Genomic DNA, 23,166 nt, shown 5'->3' on the forward strand with positions numbered 1-23,166 from the left:
GGATATAGGGGTAAACCCTAGGTGCGGCGTGGTAAATAACCAGTGCTAAAAGCGCTGAATAATAGGTAGAAATGCACTATAATTTTGGTACTGATAAATAATTGGTTGGGGGAGATTTTGCTTTATTTCCCTTACATACTCTCCGACATCGAAGTGGGGGTCCGCACGCCAGAAAAGGTTCCGGTGCCGCGAATGAATTTCCGAAAAACTAATTTGTATGGGTTTTTGAAAAAACACCCTCATTTGCATACAAACCATCTCTGGGTTTGCATTTAAACGTTGACTTGGTGAAATTTTCAACCCGGTACAGGGTAGCTGACTCGCAGGTGCAGGGTGGGTATTAAACCCGGTACAGGGTAGCTAACCCCACTCGCTGACCTTTAAATTGCATTCCTGCATTAACAAAGTAACGGAATTCCACCATTCCCCACTCCACTTCGGCACTAAATAAAATTGGCTATATACAAATAAAAGTGGGCTTATTACATGCAAAATAATGCATATAATTAACACCCCCTCTCTTTTGCTACTTAATCCAAAAATAAAGTCGGAAAAGAAAAGTACGTAAAATAAAACCCCCAAAACAAAAAAACAAAAGAAATTCCCCCTTGTGTCCCAACCCAACTCGAACCCCCGGTGCGAACCCCCTGGATGAATAAGCCCTTTGTACCAAACCCCCGATTGACTGAACCCCAGATTGGACGAACCCCCGAATTGAAAAAGACCCCCAGAATTGTAACAACCCCCGGATTCGAACCCACGACCTACAGATTATAACCAACGGAACTTACTACTAAGCCAGGTAGCTAATCTGGCTGTTCGTTGTTGTGGATCCCAGAAGAGTTTAATATATAGGGTAGATTAAAAATCGCTAGGTCGCCCAAAACGCGAGCTAATTAAATTCGGATTTGACTTCGGGTATAAGGTTGGTATAAGTTGCTTAATAATCAACCTGAGCAGGGTAGGTTTGGGTAGATCGGTTGGTGTCGGGCTAACAAAAATCCAATAATTGCAAACAAAGGAGAAAAATGGTGGTAGTTAGCTAACGAACTAACTAGGTGCCCTACAATTCAATAGGTAAAAACTAAGTTTACAGGGGTTTTAACCCTATAAGCTCTAAAAAAACCTTGTGAATTGGAAGCGTTAGGGGCTTTGTAAGGCCGTCAGCGGGCATTTGTTTGGATTCCAGGTATTTTAGGGTCACTAATCCTTCTGTAACTAACTCCCTTACGTAGTGAAATTTTAATAACGTATGTTTAGTACGTTGGTGGTGCGTAGGGTTGTGTGCGTTAGCTATAGAGCCTGTATTATCTCCAAATATTGCAATAGGGCCTTTTACAGGTAGTCCAATCTCTGTAAATAGGCTTTTAAGCCACTGTGCTTCACGCAGGGCTTCCGCTAAGGCGTCGGTTTCGGCTTCTGGGGTGCTTAAAGCTATAGTACTAGCCTTTTTGCACTTCCACGTTATAGGGCCCCCAGATAGGGTATACAAATATCCGTAAGTGGATTTTGAATCTTCCCTAGCCCCGGCAAAATCGCTGTCACTAAAACCAAGTAATTTTAGGCCTTTAAAACCCCCAATCAAAGAGTTAGGTGGTAAATTAGCTTTAATTACCCTATTTCCGTAGCAGATTGCTAGGGATTTAGTACCTGCTAAGTAGCGAAGTAGGTTTTTAGCTGCCGTTAAGTGGATTGTAGTGGCTTTCGTTAAAAAACGAGATAACCATTGAACCGCAAAACCGATGTCCGGGCGCGTTAATAGCATTAAATACATTAGGGTGCCGATAATACGCTGTAACAATTTGATTTCTAGCGCATTTACGGGTTTGCCCCCACTATATTTTAGCACACCCGGCTGTAAGGGAACAGAAATAGGTTTGCAATCAGCTAATCCGAACGTTGCTAATGCTTCCTCTATATACTGACTTTGATGGAGCCAAAGCAGGCGGTTAGGCCTGTCCCTTATAATCTGAACGCCTAAAAAATAGGCTGCAGGGCCCCTGTCTTCCAATGCGTATATTTTGTTAAAACGGGCTTTTAAATCCTGAATATATTGCAATTTAGGACCTATTAGCAGGCAATCGTCAACAAAAGTAACAATGAAATGCTTGGATTTAGCATTATAAAAGACAGCTGGATCAGAGATCAGCGGCTTAAAACCTTCTGTACAAAGTAGGCTTTTTAGCTTTGTTTGCCATTCTCTTGGGCCCTGTTTCAGACCGTATAGCGCCTTTTCCAACAGTATAACTTGCATTTCCTTTGGATTATAGCCCATTTGCACTAAAATTTTAGCGGTAGTAGGGCTGCAAGATCTAGCCCAATCGCTAAAACCCTCTGGAATTTGCAAATAAATATCTACGTCGGTAAGGTCACTATTTAAAAACGCACCGATAAAATCGATTTGTTCTATTTCCCAATTTTGTGCATTAGCTATAGCCAATAATATACGCCAGGTGGGCGGTATACTAGTGCTAGCAAAAGTCTCGATATAATCTAGGCCTTCGACCTGTAAAAACCCCCTAACAACAAGCCTGGCTTTATACTTTATAGGCTTATTATTTTCATCCTTTTTTAATTTAAACACCGGCCGGGTAGAGATTAGTCTACGGCCTGTATGCATTTTAATTTTAGGGATAAAACGGAAGGTTTTTGCAGTAACGATCTGGTCGAATTCAGACGCTAAAGCTGCTAACCATTTAGCACTTTCAGGGCTTTTTAGGGCCTGTTGGTAGCTATTTGGTTCGCCGTCTTTAGTGGGCTTTTTCTTTGTTTTCTTTTGGGTTTGATAACAAAGATAATGCACGTAATCGATATCCATAGGATCTGGGTTTTCGAACTGCGAATTTAACTCCATATTCTGTATTTTAGGTGCCGAAAACACCGGAACTTCTGTTATTTTAGGTGCTGAATTAGGCACCGCTACCGTTATAAGCTCTGGGGGGCGAACAGTAGACTGTACAGGCCAGGGAGGAACTGTAATTGCGGGAGGTAGGGGATTATTATCCACTGGATCCAAAGTTTTGGCGCTGTAGATTTCGTCTTCAGGTTCAGAATTAGAATCCCCCTCTAAATCTGGATTTTCCCCCTCTGAAATCTGTAGCGTTTCCCCTGGAATAGCCAAATTTTCAGCGGGTATACCCTCTAAAATTTTTACGGTAGAGGTTTTATATACGGCCCGTCTGGCGGGGGCGTAAACCAACGCTGTAGAATTGGATAAATGGGCTAAAAGCCTTACTGTTTCCGTTCGGGGAGCCAATTTGTTGGATTTTTGGCGTTTTTCCAGCGGTATAATAGCCTGGCATACGGTACCAATAACCCGATAATGGCCTAAATTAGGCCTGTGTGGTAATCCAGGTTGAAATTCGGAATAAAATTCCTCGTAGGGTGTTAACTCCCTGTTAGTTACCGCTGTACGGTTAACTAAATCAACCACGGCTGACAGTAAATAACACCATAAATATAGTGGTAGACCTGCCGCTAAAATGGTAGACCTTAGCCTATCCAAAATAACCCTAACGGACCGTTCCGTTAGCCCGTTTTGGCCATGGTTGTAGGGGTTGGAGGTGCTAAAATTAACACCTTTACTTGCAAACCAATCTTGAAGCTCTGTATTTACCTCGTGCCCCCCATCAAAATGAAATTTAGTGGGGTAGCGCCCGTACGTAGCTTTTAAAACCTTAAAAAAGCCTTTAATAGCCACTAAAACCGTAGGTCCGGCTTTATTCCGTAGTGAGATCGACCACCGAAAACGTGATTTTCGATCCACTAATAACAAAAATACGGGTTTTTTATTGTGAGGGTTAGGTTTAAGGGTTACTGTATCACCCTCTATGGAATCGAGGATATTAGGGGGTGTAGGGAGTGCCCCTTTATTTGTACGCCTAACAGAGGTGGCTTTAATGCAAGTAATGCAGGTAATAGCCCTAATTTTGTCGAAATTAGGTAGACCGTCTGCGTTTTTAGCGGTCTTTTTAAGCAATAACAACCCTATATGCCCTAAGCGCCTGTGCCATAACAGGGCTTTTTGGGCCTGGATTTCGTCACAATCGCCTGTAATTCCGTCTCCTTCAGCTGTTACCCAACCATCGGTAGTTCGATTTAGGCTTAAAGGGAGGTAATTTACAGGGGCCTGCACTAATTCCGGTACTAAAGGAGGTTCTAACAACGGATTTCTTGTGTGGGAAACCCCCTCTTTTTCGGTATTAGCCCCTTTTGAATTAGGCTGCTTAAAAGGGTCATCTAGCGGCTTACCGGGCCTACGGGGCCCAATCTCACGTGGATTTTCAGGGGTTTTTGCACTAAATTTCTGCATTACAGGTAAATCTACGGTTATATCCTTATTTTGTTTGGGATTTAACACTTCCGTTACCGTATTTTCTCCCGGTTCCGAATCGGTGTAGATTTTATAGTCGTCTTGGTCTTCAGGGACTATATTATTTAGTTTTACCTCCAACGGGGCTGCGTAGCCCTTTGTAACCCCCTGTAAGGTTAGGCTAGAGGCGGTGCTATATTCACCAATTACACAGGCGTAATTCGAAACCGTAGATGTAGTATTTCGAATAAGGATATCGCACCCTTTTACCTCCAAACAGAACGAATTTTTGGCGGTATTTAGGCGTCCCCACGCCTTGCGATCCCGATCGTACAGGGTATTTTTTAATAATACGCCCCCTGTATTGTAGTGTATTAGCCCACTAACGATATTTATTCCAAACGAGGGGATATATAGCACGTTATTTAACGTAACCTCTCTAAATTCGTCAATTTTGGAGCCATACCGGACCTGTATTTTAACAGTTCCAGTGCCAATAGGCCTAACAGGGCCACCTCCGGTACCGATTTCGACTGTTGAGCCGGGGGTATAATCGGTAAAAAATTGCTTATTTGCAAAGATATGGTGCGTGCTACCTGTATCGTACAGGACCGGGTAGCCTAGCCGTCGGGGCTTAGGGTCCCTATTTACGCCGCTTCCAGGCTTCGTCTTAGCCTTAGAATTAGTTGCTAATACCTGTGGTTTTAGCGTTTTACCGGTATAATCGGGTTCCGAATCCGATTCCGAACATAATTCTATAACCCCGCTAATAGCGGAATTAACCTCCTGTTGCAGTGCCCGGTACGGTAAATTACCGCCCGAATCGCCTGCCTGTTCCAGGGCGTTATACGCTGCGCAAACGCTAACGTCACCTGGAATCGAGCCCGTAAATAACTCGAAATCCATTGAAATCATGGAAGTTCCAGCGTTCGATTCGCTGGAATTGGAGGATTTATTATCTTTTGCAATAGCCGAATCCGAATTAGGGGTTGATTTGCCCTTTTTTCGTGATTTGGAGGTGCCGTCCTGCCCATTATTTTCCTTTTTAGCGTCCTTTTTAGCGCCTTTTTTCCCTGATTTTCGACCTTCAGCCCTGTAATTAGTGGCTTTGGCAGTTGTAGAGCCTGAAATCGAATTTTCGGATATAAGGTCCGCCATAAGGTATTGCAAATTTAATCGATCCGAATTTTGGCCTATAGCCTGCAGGGCCCGTTGGGTACTGCGTTGGCGTTCGGTCCAGGTAGGGAACGTCCCCTCCAGGGCCCGTAGGTATTGATTTCGTACATCGATAGGGCTAATTTGCACGTTGGCATTCGCTAATCTAGCTACCAGGGAATTAAAACGGCTGTTAAATTCTGGTATTGACCCTCTAAATTTCGAAAAATTTAGGGCGTGAAATTCCCGATATAGCGAGTCTCTGCTAATTTCGGGTGCAACGGAATAGCTATCTTCCAGGGTCTTATAGGCCGTTACAGGGCTGGAATGCCATGCAATGGATTCTAAAGGTTCCTTGGTTAGGCTGTCTTTAATAAGCAATAATAGGACTGATTGCTCATGTTCCGGTAGGCTATAGCCAATTTCAGGGTTGGAAATAAATTCCGCAGCTTTTATAGCCCTGAATTGTACTATAAGTGCCTGTTTCCACAGGTCGTAATTGCTAGCCCCTACTAATTTGCAATTTTCGGGGAAGGAAAATACCCGTTTTGATAGTTCTTTACCTATCCCGTCACCTAGAATTAGGTTACCGGGTGGATTAGGTGGTGCGGTAGCGGTATTAGCGCTAAAAATCTGTGGGTTGGCCTCCAGATTACCGCTATTGGGGGTATTAATACCCGCAATACCACTAAAACTAGTGGGTTCACCATTTTTCAGCGTCAACAGAGATGTTAACTGTTGAATTGTGTGCTGAAGTTGATCCAATTGCGTAGTTAACGCTTTTAATTGCAGGTCTTGCGCCTGTAATTTAGCGGTTAGAACTTCATTCGGGCTGGATTCAGGGCCCCTATCCGGTGGAATTGGGCCTGGGAGGCCCGACATAGGGCTGTCTTCCATTGTAGGGTGGCCTGAATTATAGTTAAAAACTAACCTAGTCGCCTAAGGGTAAATACCCCAATCTAGGATTTTCTATAGCCGTTTGCCTTCTAACGGTTACAGGCCTATACTTGCCAAATATAGGGCTTATTGCTATTTTCAATGATCGAATCCACTGAAAATACAGGGTTGGAATCCCTAAATCCACAATTAATGGGTGCCCTGGTATTATTTGTACCGATCCAGGTGCACTAGCGATCGAAAGTTCAATTCGCTAGGTGGGTGCAGGGTAACCTGCAGGGTAATTTGCAGCGTTCGGTTAGTGGATCACTGGGCTATTAGCGGGCGAATACAGGGGTTTTGGCCCTGACTCGTTAGCGCAAACCCTAATTAACGCACTAAAAATTTGAACCAATCGCAATAGCGATGCACAACCCATAAAAACCACACCAAAAATTTTGGGATTTGCAATCGAGCGAGCGCTGCAGTGCCTGAAAATTGGGCCTGAGTCAAACGCTAATATAGCGACCCCTCACTGTAATTACAGGGGGGATAGGTGCTAACGTAGCACCTATAACCAACAATTTGCACAAAAACAGCAATATCTTCGTCAATATACGTGCTGCGGATATGCGACAATAACCAAATTAAAGCCTGAAAACAGGGCTTTCCAATAATGCAAAGTGCGCTTTAGTGCACTAGCTAGAACCTTTCCGGGCTCATAACCTGTTAATAACAATGGTGCTAACAGGGGATATAGGGGTAAACCCTAGGTGCGGCGTGGTAAATAACCAGTGCTAAAAGCGCTGAATAATAGGTAGAAATGCACTATAATTTTGGTACTGATAAATAATTGGTTGGGGGAGATTTTGCTTTATTTCCCTTACATACTCTCCGACATCGAAGTGGGGGTCCGCACGCCAGAAAAGGTTCCGGTGCCGCGAATGAATTTCCGAAAAACTAATTTGTATGGGTTTTTGAAAAAACACCCTCATTTGCATACAAACCATCTCTGGGTTTGCATTTAAACGTTGACTTGGTGAAATTTTCAACCCGGTACAGGGTAGCTGACTCGCAGGTGCAGGGTGGGTATTAAACCCGGTACAGGGTAGCTAACCCCACTCGCTGACCTTTAAATTGCATTCCTGCATTAACAAAGTAACGGAATTCCACCATTCCCCACTCCACTTCGGCACTAAATAAAATTGGCTATATACAAATAAAAGTGGGCTTATTACATGCAAAATAATGCATATAATTAACACAATTTTAAAATCGAATTTATTTATATGGTAATAAACGTGTTTTATATAGTTTATGTCCCTCGACGTAATATATTTGATATATTCCATAGCCGATATATTATTTGTTTTATTATAATTAATATACGATATATTAATTATATCCCTCTTTTGGCAATTACGTGATGTTACGTGTCTTTTCCCCTTATGTAATCCTTTCCCGCCGGTCGGTAATTCTTTTTGGCGAATATTGTCACGGCCAGGCATACATTGGAGAACCTCAGTGTATTAGGCGCTATCGACGAAAATTCTAAACTGAAGAGAAGAGAGAAATCACGATTGACGGCGCGCTGGAGAGACGCGTTTAAATCCGAGGTCAGTGGATCCCTTTGTCCGATCCCTGGCTCAGCGTGGCTGGTAGAGCCGAGTCGTGATTCTGAGGGTAGGTCTGGGGGCCTGATCCTCACAAATATCGTCAGAAGGGGTGTAACCCCACCTGGCCTCCTTGGTGCTGGCCCAATGTTACGATCAAGGTATCGGGTAACCTGTTCTTAGGGTAAAGTACAGTGGGTTGAAGCAACTGAGCGTCTGGCTGGGTAACTGGGGTTCTCAATGACTGGGGGTGAAGTTATGATCGTTCTCAAGTAAGTATTGAGGTTAACTAGAGTTTGATTGCTGCTAAGCAATCCTAGAATCGAATCTATCTACATGGTAATGAGCGTGCCTTATATAGACTATGTTCCGAATGTGATCTCTCTTGATCTGTTTGATCTGTGATTCTCAACTGAGATTCTACAGATCATAGAGATCCATTCCCTTGGCCGTCACGTAAGGTCACGTGAGATCTCGTGGCCTTGTCCTTAGGTAATCGTTGTTCTGCCGGTCGGTATCTCTTTTGGGCGAGTGTCGTCAGGAGGGGTGTGACCCCACCTGGCCTCTCTGGTACCGGCCCAACTGTCTGGTCGTAACATCAGGTCTCCTCTCCTTTGGCCAAGTCCCTTTGGCCTTTAAGTAGTCCGTACTCCCTTGATCCCTGTTCTGGTTTTCCTTCCTTCCTGGCTAACTCTCTTGCGCCATGTCTAGTCGTGTAGCCAAACCAAAATCCGGTCGCTCGTCGACGGAACGTCGCCACGCTCTTCTTGCGTCTCTCCTTCCTTGTTCCGTGGACATGCCTTCTTGTTCTTATTGTGAATCGCGCGGCATGGTGCGTTGCGCTGTCTCGCCGCAAGACTCTTCTCGTTGCATTGAATGCCTTCGTGTCAATCGGTCTGGTTGCGACGTATTGGGGGTGTCTAACGCCCAATTGCGCAACATCGGTCGGCAGCATTCGAAACTGGATGCGGAGGTCGAAGCTCTGGAGGAGGACATTTTGGCGGAGCAGCAAAGGATTCAGGAGAAGCAACTGAAACTGCTTCGCTTGCGGAAACAAAAGAAATTGTGGTTTGAGAAAATGATGCGAGCTGTGTCTCGCGGAATTGATGACTTGGAGGAATTGGATCGGGTGGAGCGTGAGGAGGCAGAACAGGAGGAGCGTCGACGATCAACCGAGGTCCTGCCTGAAATGTCCTTGGAGTCGCTTTTTCCGGATTCCAATTTTCTCTGGGATTCGACTTTCCCGATGGGTCCTCTAAATCCTTCGTTGTTGGATGAGATGAATGTTCTTGCGCAACATTCCGTTGGTACGTCGTTTTCTGGTGTTTTTGTTTTGTGTTGCATACTGATCGTTCCTTGATAGGTTCGTCTGGTGGTATGGTTTCGAGTCCTGGTCGGTCCTTAACTTCTGGGAATGGTAGGTGGTGCTTTCTTAGGTCGTCCTCTTTTTCTTGGCTGACTTGCTCGCAGATCCAACTCCTGATAGTACTGGCGGAGCGGTTCCTGGCAATCCTGGAGGTGGTTAAGGGGTTCCCAAGTGTTTTCCTCATGCCCATAGTTTTCCCATTTAACAAGGTACTCTGTTTTGCCGTGGTTTCGTCTGTGGTCGAGTATTCGTTCAACGTCGTAGGTTTGTTCTGCGTCGATCTCGATCGTTTCTTGTGTGCTGGTGCCGTGTGGTGCTGGTTCCAGTAGTAATACGTGAAATGTGGGGTGAATTTTCATGGTGTCTGGTAATGACAGTCTGTAGTTGGTGTCGCTGATTTTCTTGCTGATTTTAAAAGGTCCAAGCTTCTTAAAATCGAGCTTGCTGTTAGGTCGTTGTGTTTTGATGTTGCGTCGAATGAGGTAGACGCTATCTCCCTCCTTGAAGGATGGTCCCTTCATCCGATGCTGATTGGCGTATTTCATCATTTTTTTTCGTACGAACTCTAGTTCCTGCTGGAGTTCTTTGTGTAATTGTCGTAACTCGCTCGCTTGTTTATCGGCTCGCGGTGCCGTAGTCGTGGTTCTTGGTTCTCCGTACGCTGTAGGGTTGAATCCATAGTTGGCGTAAAACGGGGTTGTCTTGGTACTTTCGTTTTCTGAGCTGTTGTAAGCGAACTGTGCTGTGGGTAACAACCGTACCCAATTGTCTTGTTTGTGGTTCACATAGCATCTTAGGTATTGTTCCAGTGTTTGGTTGGCTCGCTCTGTTTGTCCGTCCGTCTGTGGGTGGAATGCTGTGGATAGTTTGTGGTCTGTTCCTAGCTGTTCCATCAGGGATTTCCAAAATCTTGATGTGAAAGAGTTTGTCTCTGTCTGTGATGATACTTTCTGGAAGTCCGTGATTGCTGACAATCACTCGTAGGAATGTGTAGGCGATTTCTTCGGCGTTGCTGCTTTTTTTGTATGGTAGGAAGTAGGCGTATTTGGTGAGCTTGTCCACTATAACCAGTATGCTGTCGTACTTGGTCTTAGTGAGTGGTTCTTCCGAAGGGGGTAACTTGACGATGAAGTCCATTGTAATGGTCTGCCATGCCTTGCTGGGGGCTGGTAAGGGTTGTAGGAGTCCGTAAGGCCTATGTCTTGCGGACTTGCTCTTGGCACAAAGTTCGCAGTCCTTAATGGCTTCTCGTACTTCTTGTCGTGTTCCTCTAAAGTTGTAATGCTGTTTTAGCCGTTTCCATGTCTTGGAAATTCCTTGGTGTCCGTGGGCTTTGTTTCCGTGGATCTTCCGTATTTCTTCTGGTGTGGTTACCGTATTTGTTATTATAAGGCTCCGGTGTGCTGGTAAAAGGTTTCCGTTTCCGTCTGTGGTGAGGATAACCCGTGTTTCCTCTGGCACTATGTTCTCGTAATCTGGTCTTCGGCTGAGGGCGTCGGCCCTGCCGTTTTCTGTTCCTTTTCGGTAAATGATCCTAAAATGGAATTCTGACAGGAATTCTAACCATCTGATTTGTCGTTTGTTCAACACTTTGCTAGTGGTGAAGTGGGTCAGGTTCTTGTGGTCCGTGTAAACTAACACCTCGTGTTTAGTTCCGGATAACTGTGGTTTCCATTCTTCAAATGCTCGAATGATGGCCATAAGCTCTTTGTCGTGAATCTGGTAGTTGAGTTCTGGTCCATGTAGTTTTTGTGAGAAGAAGGCGCAAGGATGCAACCGTCCTTCTTCGTCTCGCTGACTGAGTTATCCTCCGATCGCATAGTCCGATGCGTCGGTCTCGACTTCGAAAGGTTTCGTTGGGTCTGGTATCTTAAGGATTGGTTCTCTGGCTACTGCGTCTCGTAGCTGTTCAAAGGCCTGTTGTGTCTGTTCCGTCCACTGGAATTCTAGGTCCTTCTTGGTCATGTTGGTTAATGGGGTGGCGATCGCGCCGTATCCCTTGATAAACCTTCTGTAAAAGTTCACGAATCCGAGGAATGCCCGAACGTCTTTTACGTTCTGTGGTTGAGGCCATTCCTTTACTGCTTGGATTTTCGATTCCTCCATCCTAATTTCTCCAGGAGCGATAGTGTATCCTAGGAAATTGACTTGCTTGCTGTGAAAAAGACACTTCTCGGGCTCAACTAAGAGCTTAGCGTCTTGCAGCTTCTGTAAGACTGTGTGAACGTGTTGCTTGTGTTCTTCCAACGTCTTGGAAAAGACAAGGATGTCGTCCAGGTAGACAACGACGAAAATGTCTAGGCATTCCCTGAGAACGTGGTTGATCATAGTTTGGAAGGTTGCTGGGGCGTTGGTAAGACCGAAGGGCATTACTAGGTACTCATAATGTCCTCGTCTGGTGCGAAACGCGGTTTTCCATTCTTCGCCTTCCTTCACACGGATTAAATTGTATGCTCCTTTAAGGTCTAGTGTCGTAAACCATTGTGCTTGGTAGAGCATGTCTCGGAGTTCTCCTATTAGTGGGAGTGGGTAGCAATTCTTTATAGTGATGTCGTTTAATTGTCTGTAGTCCACGCATAGTTGTAATTTTCCGTTCTTCTTTGGTACGAAGAGGATTGGGTATCCTGCTGGTGATATTGATGGTCTGATGTAATCTTTCTTGAGGTTTTCTGCGAGGTACTCATCTAGTGCCTCCATCTGTGTTGGGTTCAAGCCGTATATCTTGTGGAATTTGGGCTGTGTTCCTTCTTTCAATGGTATCTCGTGGTCGAACGGACTATGCTCGGGTAATCCTGTTTCGAGTTCGGGGCTGAATAGTCGTCCATACATCCGGTATTCGGCCGGGATGTTGTCGATCAATGTGGTAAGGTTCGATCGTTCTTCGCTCATGGATAGTCGCGATCCTTCCGATGTTGGCTCCAGGCGTGGCTCGCTTTTCCTCAATAGCGCCATAATCTTCTGTTGGTTTCGTTCCTGTGCCCTACGCTCGTTGCGTGAAGTCCTTTTCTTGGGTTTTCCTTCAGAGGCTAACGGCTCTTCCCATTGGACTTGGCCGGTTGTCCAATTTATCCGGGGGTTGCTCCTTCTAAGCCAGGGGATTTCTAATATCACGTCTTTGTCCCCTATCTCCGTGATGTCTAAGGTGATTTGTTCCTTTCGTCCATAGCTCTCCATCCAGAGGTGTACGGTCTCTGTTTCGATGGTGCCGTTCCCGTATGAAACTGCCTCTCCTTCCACGGTCTGCAACTGGTATGGTTCCTTCTTTTGCTGCCAAGGTATCCGTCGTTTCGCTACGACCCTTGGTGAGATATAGTTGCCTTGTGCTCCACTGTCGAGGAGTGCTCGTATGGGTCTGCCATCGAGTCGTATGTCGAGAAATATGTGTTCATGTGCTGCTATGGTGTCTTGTGTAGCGTTCAGGGTTTTTTGTTTCGTTCCTGTTGTCGCCGTTCGGTGCCCTGTGCCGTCTGGCTGTCTTAGTTTTTTGACTTGCTGGACTCGCGTCGTGGGTCCTTGTTTTTCTTGTCCCTGGGTGTGTGGCTACTTCTTGTTTCGACTAGGTCAAGTGAGTGCTTCGCTGGCACGGGTGTTTTGCGTGCGTTCGTGGTTATCTCGTTATTTCGTACGTTGGGGTTCCACACAATTCTGGTCATTGGTGCAGGTCCTGGTTGCCGTGATTTCTGTTTGTGCCAGGCCTGTGCTTTGGCTAGCATATGTACTCTGCATACGCTTCGGGTGCACTCATACCATGGGAACTGTTTCTGGTTGCAACACGCCATGGGGTAGTTGTCGTTAGGCGTGAAGATTGCGGCTGGCTCAGTGTTGAGTCTTATCTTAATTTCCCAATTTGGTAGGTCGGTTGTGGTATATACTTCGTGAATGCCTGTTGCTTTGCGTCGTCGTGGGAAAAAGTTGTGGACTATCTTCCTGCTTAAGTGGAGTCCACAGTTGTCTCGGAAGCATTCTGCCCAAAAGATCTCTGCGTGTTGAGGGTGTTTGGTGTCCAAGGTCGGGTGGTTTCCAAAAGTTGCATTGACTGGTCCTGTAGGATGTCGGATCTGTGCCTGAAGTGGCAATCCGGGAAACTGTACTGATTGGTCGTCTCGGTGTAAATCGATGTGCTTCTTTTCGTATATGTAGGGGTTGTTTTTCCTTGCTGCGTTGTACTGGCTCGAGGGCATGGTCTCTTCCTCGCTGGACTCTTCCTCGGAATCCTCGCTTGATTCTTGTGTTGAGGATTAATTGGTTGTCCTGATGTGGTGGGTTTGTCCCAAAGGTTCCTCATCCGATTCTCCGGAGGCATCCGAGTCCGTGAGTTCGGGTAGTTGGGTCTCTTGTCGGTGTAACTTCGTTGGTAGTCCTGTCCCTAGGGGTACTCGGTTTCCTACTGCTAGGGTTCGAGTGCCTCGGGGCTTCTGTGGGTACCATCCTGCGTCGTTTTTGGAGCTGTTATGTACCATGCAATTGTCATTGTAGCAGGTGGTCCAGTTTATCGTGCTGTGTTGGTCAGGCCGTAGTTGCTGGTGATTGGTGGCATTAAGTCCTCGTGGTTTTTCGGTCTTGCCCCTAAAATCAGGGATATCTTCCTGGTTTCTTGGGCAGTTTCTGGCGATGTGCCCTGTCTTGTCGCACTTGAAGCATTTGCCACTCTTGGGGTCTTTACGGGGCTTCTTGTGTTGTGTGGCACTGAGGTCCATAGGTCCACTGTGGGTACCATAAGCTGTACTGTAGGTCTGGGGTGCCATATGACGGGGCTGCTGCCATCCACCATTGTTTCTGTGGTATGTGGGTTGGGGGTGTTGGTACTTGCGTCCCGTGTTGGCTTGTCGAGTTGAGGTGACGAATACTCGCTGTCCGCCTTGTTTTTCCTGTCGGCGTTCGTAAATCCGGTTGTCAAGTTTGATGGCAAGTTCGACGTACTCGAGGAAATCCTCGGGTCGGTCGAGTTTGGATACCTCGTCTTTTACTTCTAACTTCAGTCCCTGGTAGAACTGGAGGATCTTGGTTTCTTCGGTCATGTCCAGCCTTGTTGCTAGCCTTCTGAATTCGGCTGCATAAGCGGAGGCTGACTTGGTTTGTCGTAGGTTGGCCAAATCTCGTTCGGTCTGTCGTTTCTCATCGGGTTCCTGGAACAAGGAACGGAGAGTGCGTTCATACCCTGCGAAGGTTGAAAAAATGTCGGTGACTTCTTGGCGTCGTTCTTCGGGGGGTACATCAAGCCATTCCTGCAACAGAGGCTCGAACCAAGACAAGGCTCGTCCTCGGAGGAAGGTGGCCGCGTGTACCACCTTTTCTGTTTCGCTGCGGAAAGTTTCCAGATGGAATGCTTGGTAGGTGCGTACCTGTACAAAATACCCTTTAAGTTGTCCAGGTGTGCCATCGAATGTGGCTGGGGGGTTAAGCTTGAGTCTCTCGCGCCCATTAAGAGGGGTCGAGGTAACGTTAGCACTGGCTCGGAGAGCCTGGAGTTCCTCTTGGAGTTGGGTTGCGCGGAGCGTCTGTTCGTGGAGCTCCTGGTTGGTTTGAGCAACCTGCCTACGGAGCTGGTCTTCCTCGTCATCACTGTCGCTATCGTCCTTGGGCCGAGCAGGGGCTTTTTGGGCCGCCTTGCTGCTCGTGGCCGGGGTGCTGGGGGTGTTGTTCTTGGACGTCTGGGAAGACATGTTGTCGGATACTGCTCGGTATGCTTCAAGGCAAAGTACTGAACAGGAGCAATCAAAATGTTACGATTAAGGTATCGGGGTAACCTGCTCTTATGGTAAAGTACAGTGGGTTGAAGCAACTGAGCGTCTGACTGGGTAACTGGGGTTCTCAATGACTGGGGGTGAAGTTATGATCGTTCTCAAGTAAGTATTGAGGTTAACTAGAGTTTGATTGCTGCTAAGCAATCCTAGAATCGAATCTATCTACATGGTAATGAGCGTGCCTTATATAGACTATGTCCCTCGACGTGATATGCTTGATATGTTCCATAGCCGACATATCACTTGTTCTGCTATGATTGATATGCGACATATCAATCATATCCCTCTTTTGGCAATCACGTGATGTCACGTGTCTTTTCCCCTTATGTAATCCTTTCCCGCCGGTCGGTGATTCCTTTTGGCGAATGTCGTCAGGAGGGGTGTGACCCCACCTGGCCTCCTTGGTGCTGGCCCAACTTGTTTGGTCGTAACACTGCCTAGTGCGAGCAGAGTTTTCTGATATCGGCCCCTCAGCCTATGAGTACTTCTCGGTATGTGACTTCAAGCATGAGTACGATCCGGTCAACTGTTTGTTTGACGGCTGTAGGTACTACCTAGACTAAAAGAGCACTGAAGCAAAGGAACGGGCGAATTTGTACGACTGCTTTGATGCTAAGACATCTACCAAATGGTGCATGCTCACTCTGCTCTACGTCCTACCTGCGCTTCGCTTTCTGCTCTGACGTAAAATATCACTTGCACATCACTTGCTACCATAATTGCCCGGGTGGTAGTAAAATAATGTGAGAGTGACATGTCGTTGACCCATTTAATACTCTCATAGTATCAGTGCTCAGACTAGACCCCCTTGCCGAGCAAACTGCACCGAGCTTATTAATTATATTTCAATATTAATATAGCACATTACTTTTACTATTTTTTTAATTATATTAATCTTTTTATTCCAACTATTTATTTACTAAAGTTAATATTAGAAAGGGTATAATATTGGTAATTATTAGTATTTTAATTTATAAAATAACCCATTTGAAACTTTAAACAAATTGAACTTCGCGTGGACATTAGCTCTTATATAAAAATTAATTATTATAACTTTAATTTTAATACTATTTAAGTAAATAAAATATTAGCCTTGTTAAATTGTAAGTTTTTTAAATAGTTTATTTATTTTACCTATTCGGTTTTTTTTTACATTATATAATACTTGTATTACAATTTCAATCTATATATTACCCTTGATGTGGAAAAGTTTTACTATTTAATGATAAAATAAAAAATAAAAAAGTAAATCCAGCTTTAGAAAAAAAATGAGACTAATATCCAATTCGGTCAAGTTAAATATTAAAAATAGACATTAAATTATTGCTAATTATTCCGTTGACGATTATATCCGATATATAAACCGCATAATTTACAAATTTTATTTAATTTTATATAAAGGAGCAACTTTCTAAAAATAGCGAATTACCTCCGTAAACGGTGAAAATCGACAAACTGTCCTCAGACCTGATCAAGCGAATTCTTTGGTTTGGACCCATAAGGTACAAGCAAAACCACAATTGAACCACAGGTTTAATTGGGGAGCGCGCGGTCAGGGGTGAGCCCCGAGACTATATGGACCACTCGGTCCACTTTGCAACGCAAATGTCACGTGCGCGCGACAATACCTTTGGGAACCGACGAGGTATATGCAAAGTGCAGGTACTGCAGGATCTTTTGTACCATTGGCCTATCTGTTAAATTGTCGGGCAGATTAAAATAGCAAGGGGGCTTAATCTAAGCATTAAAACTAAATATATATACTATAGCGAACACGCATTTTGTAATGCGCAAAGCGCATTTTTGATACTATTATAATAGTAAGGGTAACAATTCATCCGCCGGTATAGTATTCGCTAGTATAGGTGTGTAGGTTTAACCTACTTTGGTAATAGTTTTGAATAAAAAAACAATTTAAATATATGGTTATTACCGCGAATAATTTAATTAATAAAGGCCCACGCGTACTATAACATGTAAATGGTAGTAAAAGGTGGTATTTTTTACTTATATTTATAGTAAATATAATATTTGCCCTTAAATTCTAATAAACTTGGGGAAAAATAAATTATATTAATATTAAAATAGAAAAAAGTCAAAATGTTTAATTTTGAACTTTTTGTTTGAGATTTTTTAACCGCCCCGTTCGTGCGAAAAATAAATTATTATTTTTCCCCTAATTAATTGTAGGAAAGTTTATAAATAACGGCCGAAGTCTTAGTCGACCAGACATCTTTTCCATAAATTTTTACTACTCTACAAGATAACGGAAACCTTTAAATTGCTTTGCCAATCCTCTCTTTTATCCTTTTGTATACTATTTTGCTTTCTCGATTCCAACGTCAATATGTCTTTAACGATTATAGACCCTGTTCCTACATCAAAATACTATGGAGCATGCGCAATTACGCTTTTCGATCGCAATAATGAGCCCAAGGCAGTAATTGATGCGCGTGAGAATACCCAGACGGTTTTGAAAATTAATAACGACAACGTTATTCTTGAAATCGACGAAGGGTGCAAGACGAGGAAGATTGACGGGACTATATCCGAGGGTTATTATATTAAAGTATCATACAAGGGTGAAAGATATGGTTGGATTATTCGATAAACCCGTAAGGGGGTTCTGGCCATAGATTCTCACCTGGGGTCAATGGCTATATACAAGGTAGTTGTTGGAACAGAGGGTAACGCGTTCAATTCATCAATTCAATTGATGAATCACGTGTGGTGCCCCACGGACCCACACGTGACTTGCCCGGTCCCGATTACGGGTACAAGGAGGAAAGACGTTCAGGAGCTCTCGAACCTAGATAGTTTTATTGAACAGACAACAATATACCACCTTTACCCGATGTAACGTTTTGTTGATGCATCCACCTACGAAAGGCCTATTAACAGTAGTCGTTATATTATTCGTTTTCGGGAGACAGACTAGTTCTTCTCTTCTAGGTCCGCCTTGCAACAGATCGCATCCGACTGGTCTGTGGGATTCCTATATCCTGGATTCGGTAATGGAATCATGTCAAAATCTCCATGGCATGCTCCCAAAAAACAGGCTCTTCAGGAATTGAAGCCGTCGGTAACGACAGGTTTGTAAGTATCCCGTACTCCGCCAAGAAGAGTTGTCCCACGATCTTACTTTTATTTACTCTCCTTTCCTTAAAGTAGAATCTTCGTTGATAGGTGCCGATTCACTAGCTTCCGTGCTATGTTAACGCCGGCCGTGACAAGGATTAATATTGGCAAGGACTCCTTGTTGGACTTCGAACATTCGGGCGCAGTATTTCGAGTGAGTAACTACCTACTTATATGTCTACAAGACCACCAAACAATAGGGCAAAATCGATCATCTTGGCCGAGCTCGGTTGCCCTTCGGTTTTCCTAACCCAGGTCTCAACTGAAGAGCTGAAGACGCTGCAGACATGCCGTTAACTTGAACAGGCGCCCATTCCTTCGCGATATGCGCCGTTGTAACTGGGAGACTTGTGACCGAGAGCCCCATTTCGTCGCTTGCCTGAGGGGTGGATAATGGACTTGGATGTTCCACGAACATTCTGATGCCTCGTCATTGAAGCAGGCGTTTGCGGTCCTTTGGATTTCCAAAAGTTCCTCCAGCTCCGCCTCTAGCTGGCCCTCTGTTGCGGGCACGTCGTCGTCCTCTTGATACCAGTTATCCCTCCATGCTCTGCTGGCGAGCTTCTTCTGGATGACTGGTTTGGCCCGAGCAGGAACAAACGCTGTTTGCAAATCCATAATCTGCTCTATTCGTGGTTGTAGCTGGAGGAAGTTGTGTAGTAATAGTAATAGTAATAGTAGTATGATTTAGCTCTGGGCTCGGCCCGGCTTATTAGCCGGTCGTTAGCAACCCCCCGAGGGGTATCTCGGCGGGCGTTCTATCTTCTGTATTTACACAGGGGAAAACAAGGAGGGAAGAGGCGGATAGAGCCTGACCGGGCTCGGGCCCGGTCCTGCTTAGGGGGTTAATTCACTGACGCGACCCCGTGCCTCAAGGTGCACGGAGGGTAGACACAGGGTTTATCCCTGAAGCCCATAGCTCCATAATTGAGCTGTGGCTCAATTCGTGGCTTTACTTGTACCTATGGGACCAACAAGAGATTTCTCTGGTTCGAGCGCGTTCTCTTTGGCCGATTTGATTGGCCAAAAAGCCATGTGGCTGATAAGGTACATGGAGCGCTCGGTCGACCATGCGCAGCAAGGGTGGTCTAGATCTAGACTAGTCTGAGCACTCAGCACTGAGACTACTTTCCCCCGCCAATATGGCAACACCTCAGCCAGACGACCAGCCCTTGTTGAGAACCTTCCGCTGGGTTTCCTATCGTAACCTTCCTACATCGTGATCTTGGTAAGCCCTCTCGGCCGGTCGGAGAAAAACTGTAGTCCGTCTCCTCACTTGTCGGCGGCTTCTCGGCTTGATTCCCTGATCTCGTCTTCGGAAAGTGGACTCGGACGTTGGCGATGGGTGGTTCATGGCGGCATTTAACCAGTCTTTGGTTCCCCCAGTCGGGGCCCGGGGGTTCATTAGGCACTCCGTGGTTTGCCTCGACTGCTTTCGACGCTGTGCGTTCTTGAAAAGGAAAAAAGGAAAAGTAAATTATCTGAAGGCTTAGATTGCGGAAATCTTCGGGAATTAAGGCCCTTTTAAAGAGAGGGGTTGGTTCTGTCATAGATATTAGTGAGTTGACATCCATCCACACCAACATTGGTGGAGGGCGCACGAGTACGATTGATGATGGATGACAAGAGAAAAAGGTGTCCCAACGGACAACCCTACAATTTGTAATTCCGGACCCAGGGATTAATCGGACAACGGACACCACGGCTCGGGCCTTCGCATTCGGCTCAAGTCGATATGAGTTTGTGAATAAAATTAGCGTGTCGTCTAAATTGATGTCTAGATGGGAGAAATGACGGCGGGGGTCTGAAGTCAAAGACAGTGTGGCTTTATTATGTGCCCATGATTGGCACCAACATCCCATCACATCCTTTCAGTGGAATCTGATTTACCAACCAGACACATGTGCAATATCCAGATGACAGCCTCTATCCTTCTATTCATCTGTCCACCCAACTAGCTTGTTGTCACCTCTACTGAATAATGCACCCATTGGACGACCTTCCAGATGATCCATGATATAACTCTTCTGTAGGCATCACGTGTTGATGTTGTGACGTACAGCATATCCTTTTTGAGGCTTGTCTGCTAACTTCTACTGGCAAAAGCTTTTTCTGCTTGTTCTGCTTATCAATTTCTGTATCCGATATTTGCTGGTATCTGCCAAGATTTGGTGAAAGGTCCGGCATATGATTGATCTTTGATTATGGTGTGGCTGCTTTTGATACGAAACTCGGGGTGGGGAAGTGAGTGGTGATGCTACCTACCCTCAGCATGGTGGATAAATCATCTATAAAAAGACCGTCTTTGTAGCTCGCAAGGTACCACAACTTGTCTGCCTGGCACTACTCTTAGCTCACAAGGAGATTCGTCTGCACCTGCCTACCTACTCGTCAACAACACTACCTACCTAGGTATTTACCTACCTTATCTACCCAACAACCTTCAACATGCGCGCTTCCCAGGTCCTTCGCCTACTCGCTACATCCCTCGTGGCTGGTACCCTTGCCCTCCCGCTTGTTGGCCAGAATTCCGGAGAGTAAGTTCTGTGACCAATTCGGGGGGTTCTGCCTGCAAAGCTAACTCCCATACCCTCAAGTGGCACATCCAGCCTAGCCCAGGTGGACGTCGATGTGCCAGACACACCAGGCAGTCAGGTCAAGGCCGAAGCCAGCCACTACAAACCATACAAACCATACAAACCGTACAAGCCATACAAGCCATACAAGCCTTACAAGCCCTACAAACCATACAAGCCAAAAAAGTACAAGCCCTACAAGCCGTACAAACCGTACAAGCCCTACAAGTCATACGATGTCAATTCGACCCGGGGCCATGCACAAGAAGCGGAGCATGTGCTTCAGGTCCGTGACGACAAGGGCTACAAGCCATCGCCGTATGAAGAGGAGGCTCCCAAGCCCCAGCCAAAGCCCCAGCCAAAGCCCCAACCGAAGCCGATTCCTCCTGCTGGACCACCTCCCACCGGCCCACCAAAGACGCCGCCGTACATCCCTGCCGGGGCACCACCTCCAGCCTACGAAGACCTGTATGGTTACAAGTTTCCCAAGCACGGCGGTTACGGCGAATCCGAATCTCCCAAGTATGGCGGGTATGGCGGCAACGAGAAGCAGTGCAAGATGTTCAACTTCCCCATGCCCTTTGGCGACGGCGAAGGCCATTTCCTAGGAACAGGTAGCCACCATAATCCAGCTGTATTAATCCATCGCAAAAGCGAGCCAATTTACGTACTCCAGCCTATTAAACGTGGCCAGACTTTCTACAAGCTCTTCAGCATGTAACATTTGTTTCACTACAAAAAAAGAAAAGAAAAGGGTACCAGCTATCTGCTCCCTGCAATGCACATCCGCGAGGGCATTGGGATTATTAATGATTTCGATCCGGAAATTGACGCTGATTCTGGTATTGCCGGCCCGGCTGGGAGCTGGTCAGAATATTGGATGATTCCGTCGGTGAGGGACTCTAGCCTTTCCTTGAGATTGGGCGAATGCAGGTCTACGGTTGGAAAGGTCGGAGAGGTCGGCTCTTCCGAGGAGGCGAGATCTTAATTATGCGAAAGTCTTTTCACACAAAACTTTAGAAGCTTATCAGTCTATGTATAAGGGCATGGTTGACCCTGCTGTGAGACTTGCGGTTGTTTGGATGCCTGATATCAGGTAACTACAGGACTTGTTCTTCTTGGCTGCACTTATCTAAGCATCCATGCCGACTTGCGGACTGTAGTTTGCGTTATTTTCAGTTCCTGTCAAGGACAAACAGAATCCGACAAGAACTTGATCAGATCAAAACCTGAGAACCCGACCCAAACAACACCACACAATCACGTACAACAAACATTATGTCGAGTCGGTTACGCACCAAGACGCCCAAAACACGGGCTGAAGCTCTTTCTGATGCTTGTAATAGCATCGCCACCGTCTCGCGCTGGAGCTTTAAAGAGAAAACAGTGACCTTCGAAACCTTGTACGGTATGGATTTCAGGACAGACCTCGTCTGCCAGTCCAGAGGGACATGGATCAGAAAGCTGCGTGGCTGTACCTGGTGGGAACCAAGTTGGAGGCGACCCTCCTGGCAAAACTCCCGAAGCGTAAGGAATGGTCCTTTCGCCCAACCGGCATCCGACTAGGCCCGACGCGGACCTCAAATCGAAGTCGAGCGAGCTTGCAATGGCCAGCAATAGAAATTGGGACGTTTACCATGGAATCGGCTCCGGCGCAAGGGTACTGGTTATCAATGACAATGGCAGATCCGCCCAGCATCCCACGTCTCTCGAGATGTTTTACGCCAGTACCGAGAATGGACTGTGGGGCGTGGACAAGGTTTCGCTTTCGCACTAGACTTTGTCCAAGGTGAGAGGCTAGCCCTGGCCAAGAGGTTTACCTCGCTCTCGAGCAGCACGCTGGATATTATCAGGGATGTGGAACGCCATCTGGACTTTTAGCCGTTTGGGTTACAAATGTCATATTGAAGTTCAAGTAGCTGAAGTAAGCTATGGGCAGTGATTGGATATACTAAGTTGTGAAAAGCACGAGTCATTCACTTCCAACAGCTCACCCGCAAAGCTGAAGAAGTACCTTTTGAAGAGCCGGGCGGTTACGTGGTGCTGACTTCAATCTCCTTGATTCCTTTGCTGGGCTGAATAACAATAGTATGCAAGGCAGCACCGTGGTCATGTGTCGAATTCTCCCGAGCTCGATGACGCAGTGGACGGCTCACATGGGCGGACAACAAACGGTTGGAGCCGCTGTTGCTCACTCATTATTTTGCCTAGAATTGATTCGATACTTGTTTTTGTGGTGTTTGGATGCTAGACTTGGGTTTCGATTTCAAAGCAGATCACTAACTTGCTCGCGCATTGCCGACTAGTGCTTGATTTCAGACATGCTGGAAAAGATATGTGCGAGCTACAAACTGAGCAGACAAAGATAAACAGCAAAGGCCTCCAT

At 45.9% G+C, this 23,166-nt stretch overlaps 5 protein-coding genes across 5 annotated transcripts; 3 read left to right on the forward strand and 2 right to left on the reverse strand.

Annotated features, from left to right (window-relative positions):
* Positions 1 to 17: 17 nt before the first annotated feature.
* MGG_16498 (uncharacterized protein) lies at positions 18 to 480 on the reverse strand (the record flags this gene model as incomplete). Its single annotated transcript, XM_003710747.1, has 3 exons — positions 18 to 76; positions 140 to 208; positions 366 to 480. Coding segments are annotated over 3 exons (243 nt in total), but the record flags the coding sequence as incomplete, so codon positions are not given.
* Positions 481 to 7,112: 6,632 nt separating this feature from the next.
* On the reverse strand, positions 7,113 to 7,575 carry MGG_16499 (uncharacterized protein; the record flags this gene model as incomplete). Its single annotated transcript, XM_003710748.1, has 3 exons — positions 7,113 to 7,171; positions 7,235 to 7,303; positions 7,461 to 7,575. Coding segments are annotated over 3 exons (243 nt in total), but the record flags the coding sequence as incomplete, so codon positions are not given.
* A 923-nt stretch (positions 7,576 to 8,498) lies between these two features.
* MGG_16500 (uncharacterized protein) lies at positions 8,499 to 9,710 on the forward strand. The gene is made up of 4 exons (XM_003710749.1): positions 8,499 to 8,598; positions 8,668 to 9,263; positions 9,320 to 9,373; positions 9,427 to 9,710. Exons 2-4 carry the CDS (start codon positions 8,753 to 8,755, stop codon positions 9,480 to 9,482), a joined length of 621 nt encoding a protein of 206 aa, XP_003710797.1. The 5' UTR covers positions 8,499 to 8,598; positions 8,668 to 8,752; the 3' UTR covers positions 9,483 to 9,710.
* A 7,703-nt stretch (positions 9,711 to 17,413) lies between these two features.
* On the forward strand, positions 17,414 to 18,501 carry MGG_16501 (uncharacterized protein; the record flags this gene model as incomplete). Its single annotated transcript, XM_003710750.1, has 3 exons — positions 17,414 to 17,583; positions 18,019 to 18,162; positions 18,405 to 18,501. The coding sequence occupies 3 exons, from the start codon at positions 17,414 to 17,416 to the stop codon at positions 18,499 to 18,501; spliced, it is 411 nt and encodes a 136-aa protein (XP_003710798.1).
* Positions 18,502 to 20,652: 2,151 nt separating this feature from the next.
* MGG_15310 (uncharacterized protein) lies at positions 20,653 to 22,557 on the forward strand (the record flags this gene model as incomplete). The annotated part of the gene is made up of 3 exons (XM_003710751.1): positions 20,653 to 20,741; positions 20,802 to 21,394; positions 22,313 to 22,557. 3 exons carry the CDS (start codon positions 20,653 to 20,655, stop codon positions 22,555 to 22,557), a joined length of 927 nt encoding a protein of 308 aa, XP_003710799.1.
* Positions 22,558 to 23,166: the final 609 nt, after the last annotated feature.

The sequence above is a fragment of the Pyricularia oryzae genome, chromosome 1 (genome assembly GCF_000002495.2).
Source record: "Pyricularia oryzae 70-15 chromosome 1, whole genome shotgun sequence".
NCBI lineage: Eukaryota > Fungi > Ascomycota > Sordariomycetes > Magnaporthales > Pyriculariaceae > Pyricularia > Pyricularia oryzae.

Coding starts and splice junctions, on each gene's coding strand:
- MGG_16500 (XM_003710749.1), top strand. CDS start 8,753: ATGCCTTCTTGTTCTTATTGTGAATCGCGCGGCATGGTGCGTTGCGCT. Junction 9,264..9,319: donor TCTTGCGCAACATTCCGTTG/GTACGTCGTTTT, acceptor GTTCCTTGATAG/GTTCGTCTGGTGGTATGGTT. Junction 9,374..9,426: donor GTCCTTAACTTCTGGGAATG/GTAGGTGGTGCT, acceptor ACTTGCTCGCAG/ATCCAACTCCTGATAGTACT.